This window comes from Ammospiza nelsoni, chromosome 6 (genome assembly GCF_027579445.1).
Source record: "Ammospiza nelsoni isolate bAmmNel1 chromosome 6, bAmmNel1.pri, whole genome shotgun sequence".
NCBI lineage: Eukaryota > Metazoa > Chordata > Aves > Passeriformes > Passerellidae > Ammospiza > Ammospiza nelsoni.
The window spans coordinates 29,390,994-29,410,705 of record NC_080638.1 but is presented as its reverse complement, the minus strand read 5'-3'; the positions used below and the strand labels follow the sequence as shown (position 1 = coordinate 29,410,705).

The following is a 19,712-nucleotide window of genomic DNA, read 5'->3' as shown; positions in this document are numbered from 1 at the left end:
GCCCCAAAATGCATCACCTCATAATCCCCATCCACCTCCAAAACACTCAGGTAGATCATAGAGAGTCCATCCTTCCAGTCCAGAAGCCATTAAAGCCTCTCTTCCTCATCCTGTATGAGGGACCTGAAACAAACCTTTCATTTTGGGAAATGACTCAGGAAGAGCATGTGAGGAAGCAGAGCAACAAACAACACATAAGGCAGATATAAATCCAGATAAAGTATTAGAATCATTAAAGGGTTGCTGCTCCCTGAAGGTTGGCAAAACGAAGAGAGTTAATTAAAAGCAATCTCCACACAGTGCTGAGCCAGCCTGCCCTGATAAATCAGCAGCCAGGACTGTGCTCATAGAGGTCAATGGGGGAAAGAGGTTGGGAGGCAGGGAGAAGCAAGGAGAAGATAAAACATTAGCTGAGACTACTGACAAAAACAAATTGCATCTGGTGACAGAAAATGGAGAAGAGTTTTCAACGTATTTCCCCCATCAACACTATTTTGTTAGATTTCGACCTCAGGAATGCCTTTTTGTCACCAACATATCACCAGTAACCTCACTGAGTTCCCATTCATTTGCATCAGCACAGGAGGAGAGAGAAGCAAGAAGCCTTTGTGGCCCCATCCTGCCTGTGGAGGTATTAACATCACTTTCATCCATATGCCATTAGATCACTGAAGGGTAATACCACCAGCATTAACAGAAACATCCATTTTGGAGAAGCAGATCCTAAAAAATAAAGGATTAGTCAGATATGATGAAGCAGTAGAAATTCCCATCACCAACCCTCTCCCATCACATCTTCCATGCCTCTTAATTTGTACTACCCCAGCTATAAAAGGTACTAATCTCTGAATTAAAATTGTGATCATGATTTAATCCACATCTCATATCAATAGGTATATGTTAATGAACTAAAAACTTTGAGGATAAACAATCACTAGAAAACACAAAAACCTACAGTCTTCAAAGCAGCTTTTAGCAGTTCAGAAAAAGAAGGCAAATGCAACCAGGGTAACCTTGTAGATACAAGTGGGTTCATGATATAATTTCTGATTTTGGACACTGGGTAGTGATTTTTCTGAACACTCAGGACAGTAGCCTCACACACAATGCCCACCAAAGGAGTTTAGCAGTAAAATAGCTTCATGAGCCACGGTCTCCATTATTCTTTATTCAAACTGCACAGGTTTTAAAGTAATCATAAAAATAAAATGTATTTGTCCCCATCATTTACTAAACACAGTCTTTCAGGAAGCAATATTGAGACCAAAATACTTGAGCAGTCACAAATCCATGGATTACTTTCTTCAAAACTGTTCTTGAAATGGAAGGGGAATGAAATATAGACATGACTTTTCCCTTGAAGAAATAATACTTTGTGTCACCACAATAAGTTTCTTTTTCACAGTGTTCACTGAATAGTGAATTATCCGGGCTATAAGTCCAGCCATTATGATTTTTCTCCCAACTCTTTGAGTAGTCACATTAGGTTGTAGATTCACAGGAATACTGGAAACTACAAAGTTGCTAGAAGCAGACCAAAAACTTCAGAAGCCTATGACACAAAGCACTGAACTGGTGTTCATTTACTCTTCCAAAACATGAAAAGCACCCAAAACATTTTCAAGAGGGAATTTTGTTCCAACAGCCATAATCTATCTTCCTGTAGCTCTCATGAAGCCAAGTCAAAGCATAAAAGCGGCATAAGCATTGTACTTTGCATTTTGGCAGAAGTAGCATGCCCGCATCTGATCAGATCAAATCAGCCCTGCCAGATGATGCAGTAGGGCAGGCTGAAATTAACCAACTCAGGGCATGGCCTTATTTCACTGCTCTGCACCTGATTTTCTTTGCACTGTCCAACCTATCTAGATTTTTGAGAACTAAAAGGCAGGAAGCATTAAACCATGTGTTGGTAGAAAAGTTAGCACAATGTCTTAACAAAGGCTTTGTATATTGTACCACAAGCAGGAATCGGAGCAAAACCAAGGGAGAAAAACTGAGTTACACAGAGTTCCTTTCTTTTGCATACTAAAATTTCATATATGTTACTGCTGGAATTGTACACTCAGTTATGAAAATGATCAGAAAGCAAGTAGAAAGTTATCAGACTAATGGAACTCATGGTTTTGTATGAATGGAGAGATGATCCTCAGGTTGGATCAGTTTTGTCACAACAGGCTGTGACATTGAATATCACTTCCAGCCTTTCTCACCAGAAGAACACTGATGTAGTCAGTGTCCCCACTAACACCTGAGCAGGAGACTCTCCCAGCTACAGCTCAGCAGGACATGAAATTAATGCATCAGGATTTGGCAAGCACACGCTGCTGATCACAGCCACCTAGTGCACACTCATCAGTCCCTCCCCTGCTCTTGCTGCTCCACTGGTTCCCTCCCCTCAGACAAGGCTGGAGTGCCAGGAAAACCTTCCATGTGGCTGGATCGTGGCTCTGACCGCACCCAGCTCAGGCAGCTAACCTGGAAACTGAGACACGTGCTGCCATACTGCTGCTATTCCCATCCTGCAGAGGATGCTGCTGGGAGAGGGGAATCTGCCAGCAGCTGTTGGGACACTGCTTTATTCTTTTCTGAGACATCTGCTGGGAATCTGTGGTTAAAATATGCTCTGCTGGGAAATAAACCATATATAACAATATTTTTTAAAAGTATCATGCTTTGAATAATTTAGGCTATTAAAGATAAATAAAGATTTTAAATTTTCAGTATTCAAGCATTCACTTACAATATTTGTGTTACATATCACTCAGTTTAGACAGTGAAAACACACTGTGCAGTTCTCTTCTTTCTTTTGAAATAAGAAAGAAGAAAACCACTTTCTGCTTCTCATGCACTCGTCCAGCATATATGGGGTTTTTCCACAAACTGTAGAAAAATTTTAAAAAAAAAGAAGCACTTCCATCTGAAAATTTTTGGTTTTGAAAAAGAAAAGTATTCCTAAGCTATGATTCCTTTTAGATTGTGTTGATGAGATAGCTTTCCCTTTAAGAAACAAACCAGTGTAAAAACTGAGACCTGCACTAAGGAAGTGATTAACACTCCTCAGTCTCTGCATCCTGGGCAAAATTGCCAGGCAAAGCCAGAAGAGCAGCACAGTCCTAATGAAGCCCTCAGAACAGGCCTCAAGCAACTCTGCCTTGGTGCTGCCTGTCTGCACATGGGAGTATGTCAGCCCAGACAGGGAAACCTCAGATCAGAGGTTGGTCTCTCCAAGGGAAAAAACATCAACTCCCGGAACAGATTCATTCCACTCCTACAAGTCCTCAGGGATAAACAATACAGGAATGGTTCTTGCTCAAGGCAACATCACATACAGACAACACAGTGATGAGCCCAGAATAAATACCAAGATTGTAAAATTGATCTACTGAGCAAAGAAATTCAGCTGTGACATGAAAGACAAACCGAAGTGAGAAAATTCCAGATTTGGCAAATTACAATGCTAAAAAAAGGTTTATTCACAGCCAGTGGGGGGCTTTGGAACGCCTCATTTCAGGACAGAAGAGGTACAGCCAACTGTCATAAGCTGTAGAAGACAGACATACAAGATGGACAAAGTCTGCTCTTGAGAGCAACCTTCAAATACCATCCTTCCAGTTTTAGGAAAGCAGAGCAGGAAATCAATTTTCATTAGGCTCCACAAAGGATGAGCCACACGACCTTCACCGTGACTCAGACTGACACAGATCCCACTTTGTCCTGTGTACCTGACCTCAAGTATTCCCACTCGGACACTGGGAATCCTGTCTAATGGCTACCACGCATCCAGCCCATTGGACAAGTGCTTACCTTGAAATTATAACACCCTCCAAGAAATCATACCTTTAGGCCTCTGTAGCACAACCCAGATAGTTCAATATTGCTTTCACACACCAGAAATAATATGTTTTAAAAACTTTTTCTTCAGTGGCAATTTTGAGATAAAACCTCCATCCATCCACACATCTAGACAGACTGTGAAAGACTGAAAGACCAACAAAACAAAATTACAAAAGCACTGCAACAACTAATCATGCATAAGCGACTGGTGGAATCAGACATAACACTGTAACAAGCAACATGCCATTTATCAGAGCCTCTCATTTTCAAAACCAGTGTATCCTCAGGTCTTCTTAACTTTCCTTTTCTATCTTCCAATGACTTTGGTTTTATGCTTACATTTCCTTGTGTAAACACAGTAACATTCATCCCATTTTCTCTGAAAGCTGCTGCTGAAATATTAGAAAATACGGTTTTTATGTGGACAACAGTTTTGATTTGAAGTGTGTCACATTAGGGCTCATTTATGTTTTTAAGTAACATCAGAGCCACACTGGAATTGCTGTAGAGATTTTGATACACGGTTTAACATGCCCAACAAACCCTGCTCTGTCACGCAGAAGAAAATTCCCTTTTGCAAGGCCACATTAAAATCACCTCCACAACACTTGGAAACAATGAACTGGCAACCTAACTGTCTGTCCATTTTATTGCTTCCACCTGCTGAAAGCAGCACAGCACATTACACTTTCACTTTAATATTAAAAATCAGCAACCAGATGCTTATGCAACAATGTCCACAAAAAAAAAAAAAAAAAATCAGTCTTCATCAGCACTTAATCAGGACATAGGGCTGTTTCAGGGATATGTAATGGGATACAGGACCTTCCAGTTAAGAGTCCCCACCCTGAGTTCAAGCCAGAGTTATCACTAATGAAATACTCTTGCCATACAAGACCCCAAGACCCAGACTGGTCTCTTGCCAATGTGAAACAGAGATGTGAACACAGACCACTTCTTCACAGGTGTCTCATGACAGGAATTCATCATCACAAGCAAGGTCATTTGGCAGCCCAAAGGTCGGAGTTGGCTGTCAAGGCAATTTTATCTGAGAAGGTACAGCAACTGGAAACCTAACTGCTGCTGTGTGTTTGCAGTGGGAATGCAGAGACAGAACAGGCCTGGTAGATCAGCTCTATGCTGTAGATCCAGCACTGAGCACACAAATCTGTGATGATCTGCTCCCCAAACACCTGGCAGAGAATAACTGATCCCAAGTCCGCCAAAGTTATCCAACAATGCAGTCAGCATGGAAGTGAGCTTACCTAGCAGCTGAGCCTGAGTTAGCTTCTTTTGTCCCAGAGGCTGCCCTGAGCAAAAGGGAGAGCACTGGCACTGCCAAACTGCTGGGAGGCAGCAGCCCTCTGGTGAGGGCCATACCGCATGGGGGATTGCACACGCTGAAATGGCAACAACCTAACCTATGTTCCATTTAGTGTGTTTAACTGACAACCTGAAATAAAAGTCATTTGTGGGAGTAAAGACAGAGAAGGGGTGGGAGGAAACCAGCTCTGCTTCTAGACAAGACTGTGTAAATTACAAGGTCTTAATTACATTAAGTGCATTATGGTACCATATGCACATCACTAATAAGGCAGAGATGGAGGAAATGGGACTAAATGCTAAAACTGGAAGTTGAATGCCTGCATTCTAGACTTCATCTTTTAGAGAGATTCTGAACCACTTTGTCCTAGTTTAGCCATCCATAAAACAAAGGCAATAATCCTTTCTTCACAGGGGCGTTGAGAGGTTTAATTAATTAATGTTTACAAAGTCCACTGAGATTTCTGACTGACATTTGAAGTAATTCAGAATAGTTTCTAAATGCATTTGTTTCTTCTACTGCACCACTCAAATGTCTTCATATTAAAATATCCAAAGGAGAAGAAGATGGAAACAAAAAATATGGAGATACACACACAAACTAGTGGGGGAAAAAACCAGCAACAACAACTTCAGCACTTCAAATCCACTTCTGTCCCATCAAAGCTGTCAGAATACTGCCATTTCTACAGATGAAGAAGGATGTGCTTGTCCAAACACCTGCTACCTTTACCTTGCAGATCTGTTAAACTTAGATATTTTTGTCTATAGCACCGTGCTGGTAAACAACAAGCTAATAAATGGGAGAAATAACAGGCAGTCATGTCAGGTTGACTGGTTCACCAGAGGAAGTGAAGGGGAGGAAAGCAAAGGGAAGAAAGCACCAAAAGAGAACCAGAAAGTGACAGAGAAGGAGGCAAGTTGGGTAGGGAGAAACCAATCATTAATAAGGGACTCCATGCACTGAGCTGCTCTATGGAATGCATTCCCACAGATGCTCAGGTACTGGAATACATTATTCAGAGAGACTAGTCTAGCATGAACAAGGCCACATGTGTGTCCAAGTGCCAGAGACAAACTGAATATTGGACACTCTTAAACGCACAAGCGCACACAAGGAGCTGCTTGATACCTGAGTCCGGATTTCTCAGTCCCTACATTGTCCCCCATTTCGGAGCAAAACCTTTGTGTGGCCGGTTTCTGTAGGGGGCGTTTGTGGGTTCTGAGATACAATCAAAACGCAGACAGAGGAAATGCAAATGTCATTCAGCTCCCGTTCATTGTCAGGAAGGACACATGAGGATAAAACACTGTGCACTGCCTCCCTCCCCTATTATGTGTCCTACTGCTTTTGTCCTAATTTATCCCATGCATAATTTATTTACATGTGTATTGTTTCCCGATCAGCAACTTTAAAGAATAAGTGAAAATTATAAAATGTTTTATTAAACAAGTTGTCAACAAAATTACAGATGGTGTCAGACAGCCAGTACCAATTCTGCTTCCTCCACATAGCCTCAGTACTTTAAAAGGCACACAGAGAAAAGCGAAACCAGCACTTGATGTCTATTGTTTCCTCCTCTCACACCCCCCAGGGGCGAGGGGAGGAGAAGGGAGCTAATTATAAATGGCCTCATCCTGTCCTCCCCGACTTTAGCAGCGGCGGGATCGGGCCCCGACTCATTTCGGCACAAGCGGCCCTTCGGCAGGACCCGCCGCGGCTGCCGGGAGCCCCACGGTGCCACGAAGTGCGAGGCGAGGCGGCAAGGTCCCGTCCGGGCGGGGCGGGGGCCGTGGCCGCTCCTGGGAGCTCCCCGCCGTCCCCAGAGGCCACCGAGCCCGGGCTTCCCCGCTGCCGGCAGCAGCCGCGGACGGCGCACACGCCGCGGGGCTCCGTGCCCAGGTGCAGAGCCGGGCGGTGCGGCCCCGGGTGCGCTGCCGGAGCCCGGGCAGCGCCCGGCGGCCGGGAGGGGCACGGGGAGAAATCGCTGTCGCCTGCACAAGCGTCAAACCTGCCGTCGAACGGGGGGGGGGGGAACGCTGCCTGTGCCGCGCGGTTTTCAGAGCGCGTTCGGTCCCTCGGCACCCACCCATGAGGACGCTCGGACTTCTCTGACTAACCCCCTGCAACTGCGCTTCCCTCTCCCCGCGGATTTTTATATCCGAGAGGGCGAGTAAATGAAAGCAAGGGTTTTTCTGCCAGGACGGAGCAGAAGAGCTGATAAACATGTCAGCACCCCTTCCCAGCTCGAGGCTTTCCTTTCGCTCCGGATCGCAGAGAGACAGCGGCAGAAATCCCAGGAAAAACCTTCAAGTGTTTTTCCAACTAAAGCCGGAGAGACTCGAGTCGGTAGAAAAAGAAAAAAAAAGAAAAAAAAAAAAAAACCTCGCAGCCCTAATTTCATCTCACAAAACTCAAAGGTATAAAAACACCCACTCAGCGCAGCCAGAAAGTGCAAGCGAAGCGTCACCGCCAGGTACTCTGCTTCCCTGCTTTACTAGCAAGAGCGCTGCCCCCGTTAGCAGGGAAGTCGTTTGAAAAAGGTTAAGATAGCTCCGCACCACATACGGTGCCAAATCCCACTTCTCCCTAATGCCTTCGGGGATTAGCGGCGTGCGCTGCAGACCACAAGGAAAATAAAGGACGCGATCCAGAAGACTACAACCGGCTCCCGCGGTGCCCCTCAGAAATGAGCCTTATTTCCAGATCGGGAACCCCGGAATACCTCCGCAGCACAAGTATCTGCCCCCTCCCTCTCTCAAACCGGGGTCAGACCCCGTCCGTACAGCCCTCGGCGGCTTGTGCCCGCTCTCAAGATGGAAACACAATCAACTCTCTTTGCCACTTTGAAAAGCGAAAGCCTGTCATATGCAAAACAGATCTCCGGACTTCCTGCCCAAAATCAGCGACCGGCAGTCCCGAGTCATTCATTTCACCCAAGTCTGCTTCCCTGCGTCGCCTCCTCGCTCCCTCTCCGGCACGAGCGCCGAGGCGTACCGACAGAGCCCCCGCCGCCCTGCTTTCCGACCGCCCAGCCGAGAAGCGAGGGGGGTTGCTTCGTCAAGACATCCCAACTCCCCAAAGATTTGCGGAGGCAACTCCGAGCCGCGGTGAGAGCGCGGAGGCACCGCGCACCGAGCGCCCCCGCGGGCCGGTCCGTGCCCCGCCGAGCGCGGTGGCGGGGCCAGCCCTCCGGGGCAGCGGGGGCAGGACGCTGTCAAGTGCGCGCACCCCCGCGGGACGCGGCCGCCGCCGACCCCGCGCCGAGCCCCGGGAGCGCCGGGCAGGCTCCCCGCCGCCGCCCCCTGGCCCGCTGCCCCCCGGCCCGCGCCCGGGCGCCAATTAACCCACCAATTTTTTCCTCATTAATTTCGGCGCGAGCGGCGGGGATGTGTTGCACAAAAAACGAGCGAGTCGCTGGGGCAGAAAGGAGGGCGGGAGGAGGGACCCGCCGAGAGGCTGCCGGCACCCGGCTCCGGCTGGCAGCCGGCGCCGGAAAGGCGCCTTTTTTCATATTTAAACCACGCGGAATATGTACATTTTTGATTCCTACTTACGCTTTCAGGGGGTTGTGAATGACAGTCGCCATTTTGCTACAATGTAACAGAATATTGTGTCTCGGAGTTCTAAAGGTTCGCTCAGGGGAAGCGGCCAGCCAATGGCAGCGCGGCATACCGGCCTGCCGGCCAATGGCGCGGCGGGGGCGGGGCCGGGGCGCTGCTAGTTATTAGGGGAGCTGTCAAAGCCCAGAGGTCACTCCCTCTCCCTGGAACTGGCGGCGAGCAGGTCTTAAAGGGGCAGCGCCGCCGCCGGGGCCGCCGCCGCGCCGGGAAGCACCCCGGGCTCCAGCGCGGCACTTCCCGGCCGTGCTCCGGCCCCAGCTCGAACGCGCCGCGCCGGGAGGGGGGAAGCCGGGCTCGCTCCTCGTCCCCTCGCACCGCCGCCGCTGCACCCCCGTTTCCCAGGCGGCTTGCCCCGCCGGGGGAAGAGCCCGCTCCGCCCGCTGGCTCCGCACGCCGCCCGGCAGCGTCCCTCCCGCGCCGCTTCCCTTTCTGCACAGCCGCGCTCCCCGCCAGGTCTCCGTGAGCCGCCGGTTCTGGCAGCGGCTTCAGGGCAGCGCCGCTCCCCCTCCCCCAGGAATTTCCCTCGCGCTGTCAGTCATCCCGGCCCGCAGCCCCTGCGCCCTTACATAACGCGCGGCGGCCGGACCGCCCGGCCCTGCACAGCCCCGCTCCTCTCTCCCACAGAGCAACTTCTGGCGCGCCGGGAGCCGGGCCCCCGCCTCCGGCCGGCACAGGAGCCGCGGGGGGAACAGCCCTGAGCCGCGTTTCACCGGACATGCAGCCCTGCGATGAGACACAAGGCGGAGGCTGGACCCCGAAGCGCGGCAGGGAGCAAGCAGGCAAAGCCCATTCCTGGGGAGGCAGCGAACTCCAGGAAGCCTGGGTTTACCTGCAACTAATTAAAGGAACTTGCCAATGAATTATGGAGCATGACCCAAGTGATTTAAGAGGTGTCAATCCTGATCTCACTCTCAGAAGTAAACTCACTGAAGTTTCCGAAATTGCTCCAGTGTAAATTAGGTGCCAACAAGAGCAGAATCAAACAAAGAAGTTTTTGACTCATCTGATAGTAATGTCAGCTTTGTCATCTCATACTTTTCTCCCACTCTCAAAGGTCTCCTCTCTCTTCAGGCATCCTCTATCCTTCTAAAAAACAAAAACAAGCACCACCAAAACCAAGCCTGCATCCCCGTTCTTTGCATCTATACATCCAGAAGAAACTCGAGTAAAGACAATTAAAACACACTACTGTCAAAGAAGTAAAAGTGAGGAAACTGGAAAAACATTTTCATTCACAACTTACTGAATAACAGAATGGAAGTACTGATGTTTGTGAGATGGTACCAGAAGTTGAAATAGAAGTCTTTCTGGGCTGAACTTGAAAAAGCAAAGACACCCAAAATCTCTCTTGCTCCTCAACTACTTTACAAAATAAAACTTCCCAATACTGGGGCAAGAGAGAAAAGGAAGATGAATGAAGAAGAGAAAGAGTGTAATTGTTACTCACAGTGAGGACAGGTAAATAAGTGTAATGCAGCAGTTTTCCGTTCATTAAGGATTCATCACAAGTTTGCAAAAAGTTAAAATTTAGAACCTGTCTAGGGTCCCTCTTTCCAAAACTTTGCCTATTCCAGCTACTCGGTCAACTCCAACTGCTAGGTACTGTGCCAGGCATATATCCCTGGAGGGAAGCATGTCTTCCATCAAAGCAATCTAAGCCATTTGGTTACAGGCACTGCTTAGGAGAAATAAGCTTTCTGTTAGCTGGAAAGTTGCCAAGATGCTGAGATCTATCCCAAAACAGTTCTGGGAAGTAATCTTTAAGAACATTTCCATTATCATATTACATTATATTATTTAATATCATAGCAGTCCAGGTGACATTGAATGCAACTTCAGACCTCCCTGCTCAGTACTCTGACTGCTCACAGGAAAAGCTAACCACAAACTGCCGACTTGTCACAAGCACACAGTTGATGTGTGTGCTGCAAAGAAACAAACGGCATAGCGTGCACCTGAACCAGCGACCATGGACTAGCAACCTACACCCCATCTCACTACTGTGAGGATGTCTGGTTCAACTTTTCTTGTTGCTGTGATATTCCCTTAATGGCAAACACTCGAATACTTACTGTAGGATGGACAATATTCACTTGTGGGATAATGATTTTGCTTCACAGATAAGAAAAAAATAGCCTAGGACTGTATCACACTGCAGAACAGGAGATAGATTTGTGTAACTGAGAGAAGGTACCAAAATCTGGCCAAGCTCTAGAAAGCCCTGAGATTTTCTAATGCAAACTGGTGACATTTTCAGATAATTAAGAAACCCTGTTTGAGGTCATGTTTGGAAGTTTAATGAGTCCCTCTGGTCCTGTTTTGTTGGATATATAGGCCCATTGCTGCTCTGCAGGCAGAGAGCTCTTGGTGCAGCTTGGCAGGGAGCGTATTGCCAAAATGGGATGAAGCCACATATGCTTCCCTGGCTGCTCCTGTTACTCAGACGTTGGGCCTTTATCAGCTACCAGCAAAAGCAACAAACAGTGAGAACAGACACAGATGACCTTGGATTGTTGATAGCCCTTTTCCCAGGCAGACCCCACGTTCCTGGCTAGGAGAGCCAGTCAGCAGCACTGCCTCGCTCAAAGGAATCTCCAGGACACCCAAGGACAGAGCTGCCATATCAGAGCAGTGGGAAGTCTCACCCGCAGTAACGAAGACATCAGGCTTTGCTCACACGTCCGTATAATTCGTCCACAGTGTTGTTCATGTAGAATCCCACAACAGTTAGATCACCATTTTAGCTGAAAGAACAGGCACAGAGCACTGACTGGCATTTTGCTTGTAATGAACTACAGAACTCGTTTACATGTTCACTATTTGCAAGCAGGGGGAACATCACAAACCCATATAATAAAAATTTCATGCCGCACCATAGTTACCTCCATTTTCACATATACACCAGTTTGTTGTTGGTAGATAATTTTTTACTTAAATTTTAGGGGTTTTTTCTGATTTTAGTGTACCATAAGTCACTAATCAGTAATGTTACTATTGTTTTACATCCTGAAGGACCAACAAAGCTGAAACACATTTAGTTACATATATACAACTTCAGGATTAGCTACTGATAGTTTTATTCACACTCATCTGAAGCATGGCAAGGAGGCGGCAAGAAAGTAAAAATAATTTAAAAGTATATGGCATAAAAAACCTTAGGTGGGCATATCCTTAGCAAGACCTTGCCAAATGTTTGGACAGCCAGCACATAAATTTTGAAAATAGAAGGTAAGTTTGGACACAAATCTATTGGGGTAACATCTATAGCATTAACACAAGCATGCTGCATCTAGAGGGCCAGAGAGAGCAGGGCTTTAGAATAGAGTCCACCTCACCTCCAGCCCCTCATACAGAACTGCAGCTTGTCTCTACTCAAGAAGAAGAAACATAGTGTCATATCTTCTCAGCGTATTGGGAAGTGTCATGTCTCATGGATCATAATGCTGCTCTCCTGATGCACCTCTGTTTCAAACATTTTTACTATTTATGTAACACAAGCACATTGATGCTTTTTGTGAGGTCTCATTAATATTCCTGTGAAAAGCCCTGAAAAGCCTTATTTTAGCTGACAATATTTCAAACTGTGAAAGAATTTTTACCTTGTATTTATTATCTTCTGTTTTCCTTTTTATCTTGTTACATTTCAATGTAGAGTTGCTGTTTTCTGGAGGGAAGGAAAGTTAGGTTCTTATCATACATTCCTCAACTCTTGTGAATTGGAAAGTGAAACAAACTAGACACCCACATTAAAAGCCACAAATCTAATTTTGCTGTGGAGGGAAACAAAAAACAGAGGTGAAAAATAAGTGGCTTCTGGTAGATTAGCAACTGTTTAATATTCTCAGGTATTTCCAGTGATTTATAATTTTTTATAATCTTTTCTTAATATATATTAATATTCAAAGTATCAGTCATATAGGTCTAAATAAGACAGTGTGCTGTAATGTAGCTTGCTACAGCAAAACAGGGCCCCACATTCACAGATATCCTGCAAGAGATTTGAAGCCTTAACCCCTTTTTATTTATTAAAGCTGTGCAGGCATCTCTCATACACTGTTTCTTGTCAGCCCTCCTCCTCCCTTTCTTTGATCTTCACCAATAGTTGCTTAGCTGGAAGAGGAGAAAAAGATATCAGAGTGTCAGTGTTACAGACTCAACACCAGCCTTCTACAGACACATCCCCCAAAAAATTTACGTGGTCAGCATAACGAAGATAACTATGGAGCTAGACAGTGTAAAAAATTAGCACCAACAATTCATTCTTCACAACTTTGGGAATTATATGCATGAAAGGGACCTCAAATTTTCAGCTTTTTTTTTAAAGCTAAATTTCCCCTCTAAACCTATAGCAATAATTCTTGGATGTCTTTAGTGCATCTTGATTTCAGGCCTGATTCTGTTACCCAATTTTCTTTATTGTATGCACCGTTCAGTTTTTTATCAAGTACCCCTGAATTACCTGCATGCTGATGTCTGGACTTAAATCCTTTATTTTTTAATGGGATGTTCTGATAAAATACGTTTTAACACTAAAGAGGAGTCTCTACTAGTAAGACATATATGGAGGCCTCAATCTGAAGCCTTCAAAAATTTGGGGAGACAGAAGTTATGTAAGTTCCCAGAGCCTGGCTCAAGTCTGTTCCCAGTTTAACAAACTGCTGAAAATCTATTTAGTGTGGCTGCCAGAAGATTCTTTGTCATGCATTGTTTTTAAATTTCCCCAACAATAGAAAATACTGTTATGAACAAGCTGCTTCAAAAGGAGAATATAAATCTTTCTGGTAGCCACTGCAAACCCACAGTAATAGTAAGAAAAGTAACCTAATAAAACAGATACATCCTCTGAAGAACACACATCCAGCAACTATGGTTGCCCTCTCCTTGAGGGGAGTAATTTGTAAAATTTAGATGGGACAAAACTGAATTCCTATCAAGAAGCACATGATAGAAAGCACCTAAGAACAACTTGTCAAAGTTTATTATGAAATTCCAACAGAGACACAGGTCTGTCTGCCTTATTTCTTGAGAAACTAGTTGGAGAAAAAATAAAAAATAAAAGGAAAAAATAATAAAGGAAAATAAAAGAATAAAGAAAAAAAGAAGAAGAAATTAAAAATTAAATAATAAAGAAAAGGTGAACACTTTGTGAGTAATTTTCACTCTTTCCTTCATTAGAGGTAGGAAAAAATGTTTTTACATTACAGCCCTCAATGGGATACAGAGGTGGTACCTTGATGCATCTGAAATAATGCTGTCTCCATCCTCTTATTCCCAGAGCAAAGATAAAAGGGAGTTTTGAAGGTGTCTTAAACCTTGGAGGGAGCAGGTGGTATAGGTTAGGGAACAATCAATAGATGATGTGACCCTCCCTAGAAAAGTTCTTAATTGCTACTCTGAATGGAGTTCAGGGGTACTGTCTACCTATGGTTTTAACCACCTTTAAACAAAAACTGCAAATGTGGTCCCAAAGGTGATACAACATTACTTCCTCTTGCCCATGATGGGAAAATGTAATGTAATACCTTGCTAATCAATCTTATCTCTTATAAGCCCAGTGCACACAATAGAATTATGCGTCTAAGACAGGTTTAACATTTGGATTGAGCATAATGAGCAGCACCCTACCTGAGAAAATTAACAGCTGAGAAAAACAAACTGCCACACTCATCCAAAGAAAGTGCTAACTTTGAATCTGCTGCTGATTTGAACTGCTTCACATTTCCTTCCTTACTGATGACACCACCTCAAATAAAGGAATGAGTATTCTGCTGTGACTATTTGTTTAATCCACTATGATGATTTTTTTAATACAGTAGGCAGAAGTGAGCTGTCCAGACACAGCTTAAATGTAATGACTGCAATTGTTTTCTTTCAGTATTCAAGCTTTCTTGTTTACACAGTGCATTTTGGTCTTTGGAACAAACACTATGATAAGTAGGCTGCTTTTGCAGCACGTGCAGGAGTTATACAGCTAACAACAAAACCAGTCTTTTTAACTACACAGAAAATTAGATTTAGCATGAAAATATCTCACTTGCTAATTTTTTTAGTTCAATATTATTTGTGAAATGCTATTAATTTCAAGGAGTTTTTAAAATAACTTTCATAACACCTTCAATGGTTTCGCCCCCTCTTCCATATAAATACAAAAAATTATAGTATTGAATTATTTTTTTTCTTTCCTTGTATTTTGTTCCATTATTTCCAAAACAATCTGTAACTTAAAATATTTTTCACTTTGTAAGCATTTAAAGTCAGAAAAATAAAATCTCATGTTTTAGAATAAGAAAAATAAAATCTGATGTGTGGTTGCACTGGAGAGAAAAACATCCACATAAACAGCAGTTTAGAATTAGTGAGGGGGTAAGAAGTCACTCGCTCATTTTATTGCATTGATTGGCCAAAAAACAGAGGAAATGGTAGGAAGGGGGAAATAAGATTATTTTAGCTATGTCTTAAATCCTGCTAAACAGAAACACCTTCAAGAGTGTCACAAAACTGTTCTTCCATTTCCCATCCAACTTTACCTTGGTAGAGGGGAGAAACAGCAGAAAGTTGTGGACTGACCTGCCTAAAATACCAGTTTAGGTCAACTTTAAAAGTTGATGACTGCAAATTTCAGTGAACAAATACAGTACTGGTATAACATAAAATGATCCTGGGAACCAATCAGTCAATTATTGCAGTCAATGTCACAATGAAGCCAGCCCTGATTTACTTGCTCCCAAGTCTCCCCAGCTGGAGCCTGTGGAAGTAATCTGATATAAACTTCCCCAAGCCAAACAAGGTCTCAGTTCAGAATTCAGAATAATTTTGCTGATACTTTTTAACTGAGATAACCATATTGGTAATGTCCTTTACATAAAACCAGCACTGCGACAGGCAATGTGTTATTTGTTGGGCTTTTTTGTTTGCTCTTGTTTTTTAAGCAAAGGTAGATCAGTTTTGCTGTCAGGACACCTCCTCAAATGCAGTAGCCACATCTGCAACAGGAAGCTCTGCCACACAAGTCTTGCTCCAGCCACTCTCCTCACACATCCAAGCCCTTGTGTCAAGTCTTCTACTTGCTCAGGCTTTTGCTAGAGTTGACAGGCCTTTGCTGACACTGGGACTCTGTGCTGCCTCAGCAGAAAGCACCTAAGAAGAACTTGTCAAAGTTTATTATGAAATCCCAAGTGACATAAAAGGCTGATGGGATAGTGCTTGATGCAAGGCCTGGACGCTTCCTCCCACTGATGATGCTTATTAGGCTATTTGTAAGACTATCCTATGGAATCCATGTGCCATTCCAAGAAAGACTACTAGTGCAGGATTTACCAGGCATCTATATAGACATAGGGACAGATTCTCATCTTTCATGTGTATTACTGATATGGGCCACTTTCCAGTGTGCCCAGATAGGCTATAGAGGCTCCAGCTTCCTACCCAGTATGCCCATGAACCACACACTCTTTCCCTTACGGTGCTACAAGCAGCACTCACAGATACATATTTAACCCATCTTCAGATCCCAGGCTGACAGGACAGGAAGAATTCCTACTCAAGAGCTGAGAGTGGAATACAAGTCTGAACACAACATCATCACATAAAACTCCATCAGAACAAGTGTGCCACATGCAAAAAATTCAAGTTCCCTGCTTCACTATTATTTCCAGAGCCTGCTTGTGATGGGGCTTTTCTTGTTGGTTTTAAAGGTCAACAGCCAGCCAGGAGTGCGCCAGCCTGTACATTTGAGAAAAGAAGGCACAAGCATCTTCAGCATCAGAAAAAAAAAAAAAAAACACACCAAAGAAACCTGTGAAAGGAAACCATACAGCACTTAGAATATTTTCACACCTGACATGCCCAGGAATGATCAAGCATTACAGTTTTTAAATCAGTCAAAACTTTGTAAAGCTGTGTGTAAGATCTGTCACCTACTAAGAACAGCATCTTCTATATCTTGAATTCTGCACTCCCTTGCAAAACCCAAAGGGCTTGCTGATCTCACATGCAGCAGAATGTTTCCTCTCATCTGGTGTCTATGGCTAAAGTTCTTATGCGATATTATTTAAAAGCACTAGAACAAGACTGATAGAATAAAAGCATCTACAAAGAATACTGCAGTTGCTGCTGCAATGGTCCAGCTTGCAGAAAGCAGAAGAGCTTACCAAATTATTATCTTAGGGAGGATTCTCCCTGCTTGGCTCCTGCAAGCATCAGCATCTCACTATAAAGTGCACACAGTGGGAATTCAGCCTTCAGGAACCCTGTGCAACCAACAGCCACAAAATAAAGCCTTATGATTGATTACCCAGGTTATGACACTTCAGAAATGGTACAGCAAGCATAACTGACCTGCAATCTTTTCCACTCCCCTTTGGTGCTGCAACAGCTTCTTATTCTTTTCAAGCCATTGGCTAGTTCTTCTCCAAGTTCTTTTTATTAAAACCTTTTATCTCCCCACACAGTAACAATTTCTCCTAGCAATCATGACCATCCACTCTCATCACTCTTCTAGACAGAGGCATTGGCCAAATCCACTTTGGGAGAAGGGGAAGGATACCACAAACAGTCTGAGTTGTACTTGCATTTGTTATGGGAGAGGTGCTTATTGTTTAAGATCACTCTCATAATCAGACAAGCAATGGTTTCTCTTACTGTATTTATATAATTGGAATACCTCACTAGCCAACACTTTTCCCAGCTAAATGCATGCCAACCTCCTGAAATGAATTCAAACTTCTGGAGCATGGAGGTTACACAACAAGGGTCAGTATGCAAAGCCTAGTGCCAGATATAGGCAGCTGTTTCCCTCACTCATGCTCCCTCCTTCTGATAATTGAACATGAGAATCCCAGTTGTGTTCTAGATACAAATCCAAGCATGTTATATTCCAAAGCTGGGAGCTTTTCCAAACTGGAGTGCTGGGCACATCCAAGTTTAGCCTACTTGTTAGCATAGCACCCAGCATGCTGGAACCATAGGCATTCATTTCAAAGTCACTGTATATTTAATTTTTTCTCCCCCATCCCAAGACATACTCTAACCCACCAGCAAAGCTCTGTTTCCCATGGAATTCTTACAAAAATACCCTAAAACATCTGCTTAAAGGCTTGTGGAAGCTCTATAACATTTTCAAAAATCATATCAAGAAAAGTAGACCCTGGTTCAGCAAAACACCAAGACATTTGTGTACGCATAATCATTGATACTATTCATTTGCTAGAGGTGAGCAATACCACTAAATACCTTGTGGAAACAAGCTTGGGAAGAGAAGTCACACAGGTATCAGACAGGACTGGAAAATAATTAGGAAGCAATGGCTGCTGAGATTCAGATATTACAAATAAATGATCTAGATTCAGAGGATTGCATGACTAATGCCAAGTCACTAAGTCTAAGAGCCCATAACAATCGGACACCTTGGAAAAGCAGAGTGGAGTATTTTAGAGTGCTGCAATATAGCTGTGTAAGCCTCAACTCACATAGCCTAAATTCCATATATGGGTCCCTGTGTCTAGTGTTTCCTATTAGGTAACTCTGGGAGTTATTGGATTCAGTGGCCTAGGCTTAGTCTGCTTAAGGCTGAACTTTTGGGCTACAGATGTTAAAAGCAAACAGAAAAATCCCTGCCAGCCAGGTCCTGTTCCCATTTTTAATATGCAATTCTAACCTAAAGGCTTGGTTCTGCCAAAGTCATCTTCAACAGGAGGAAGGGTTGTCCAACATTGTCATGATCAAATCCAGTTTATTCTGCCAGTAAGATTTATTCTGCATTTTTAGTCGTGTAAACTAAAGCAGAACATCATCTATGCCTATATAGAGCATTTAAAACACGTATGTTTCAACTCAGATCTTCTGTGCAAATTTTCATATACTGTTCTCAAAGGCAGCCCAGAAGAGAAAGGGGTACTATCTAACATCAGTGCCAAGAATTATGACTTGAAAAGAATCACCATTTCTTTAAACCTGTACGTGCAGGATTGAGCCTAGACACCATATTTCATTATGAAAGAATGGTCTTAAGAGAAACAAAAAGATAGTTTAAAGAAAACCTGCTAAGAGCAATGTGCATGCAACTCTGTCCTGCTACACAGGCATTGCCTAATTTATCTGTTAACTCCCCAAACACACAATACGATACTGCGGGCGTGTCCGAATTAAGACTCGATGCGCGTTACGTGCGGTGAGCACCTCTGGGCGTGAGGCGTTTGAGGTCCCGGCAAACCCTGCACGGCATATTCCTGCCTCTTTGCCCTTCTCCCGCTCCGCCCGCGCAGCGCTCCCCGCCCCGCGCACCTGGCCCCGGCGGGCCGGCCCCGGGGCGCCCCCGCGTGGCGCCGCCACAGAAGCTCCAGCATCGGAACCATTTCAGCCTTTCCAGCAGGGACGGTGCAGGAAGGGCCTTACATTTAGCAGCCATAAGGTCCAGTGACTCTGCCTCCACGGCCTCGAAGTTCTGATAACTCAATTAATTTGGTGCCAGGTGTTTGGCTTTACACATTTTCTGTAGAAAACACCGGCAAACTGCCTGAGTCATGAAAACCTAGCATCAGAAAGGTGCTGGGATGCAACAACCAAACACTCGCACAGGTTGCACCTGTATTTCTGCAGTATTTGTTCCTCATCCGGAAGTCACTTGCAGCAGGTAGTGGAGGGGAAGACCAGCACACTGCTCTGTGCATTTTCTCTGCTAAAGTACAAAGGCAGCAGGACAGTGGCAGAAAGGATTCAGTTTCCAGTTGCTGGGAGGAATTATAATGTAATCCAGACAAAGGAGTGGAATTAAGGCTGCTAACAAAACCTTTGTTCCGGCATCTAATTTTTTTTTTTTTTTTTTTTTTTTTTTTTGCCCGGGGGGTGGGGGATGGGGGAATGGTATGGGGGCCTAGACTTTGACACCATAATACTATTTATATTTTCTAATATGTTGTATATATAGTATC

At 44.4% G+C, this 19,712-nt stretch overlaps 1 protein-coding gene across 4 annotated transcripts in view; it reads right to left on the bottom strand.

Moving 5' to 3' along the window:
- DPF3 (double PHD fingers 3) overlaps nt 1-8,834 on the bottom strand; it is a 155,988-nt gene extending 147,154 nt beyond the window's left edge. For 2 of the 4 annotated variants that reach the window (XR_009418657.1, XM_059474850.1), the window contains exon 1: nt 8,719-8,834. Coding sequence is in view for 1 of the 4 variants with exons in the window: in XM_059474850.1 (XP_059330833.1) it covers nt 8,719-8,834 (116 nt within the window). In the remaining 3 variants the exon portion in view is untranslated. The remainder of the gene's footprint in view (nt 1-8,718) is intronic. The other 2 variants (XR_009418658.1, XM_059474851.1) reach the window with 1 other exon arrangement.
- Nucleotides 8,835-19,712: the final 10,878 nt, after the last annotated feature.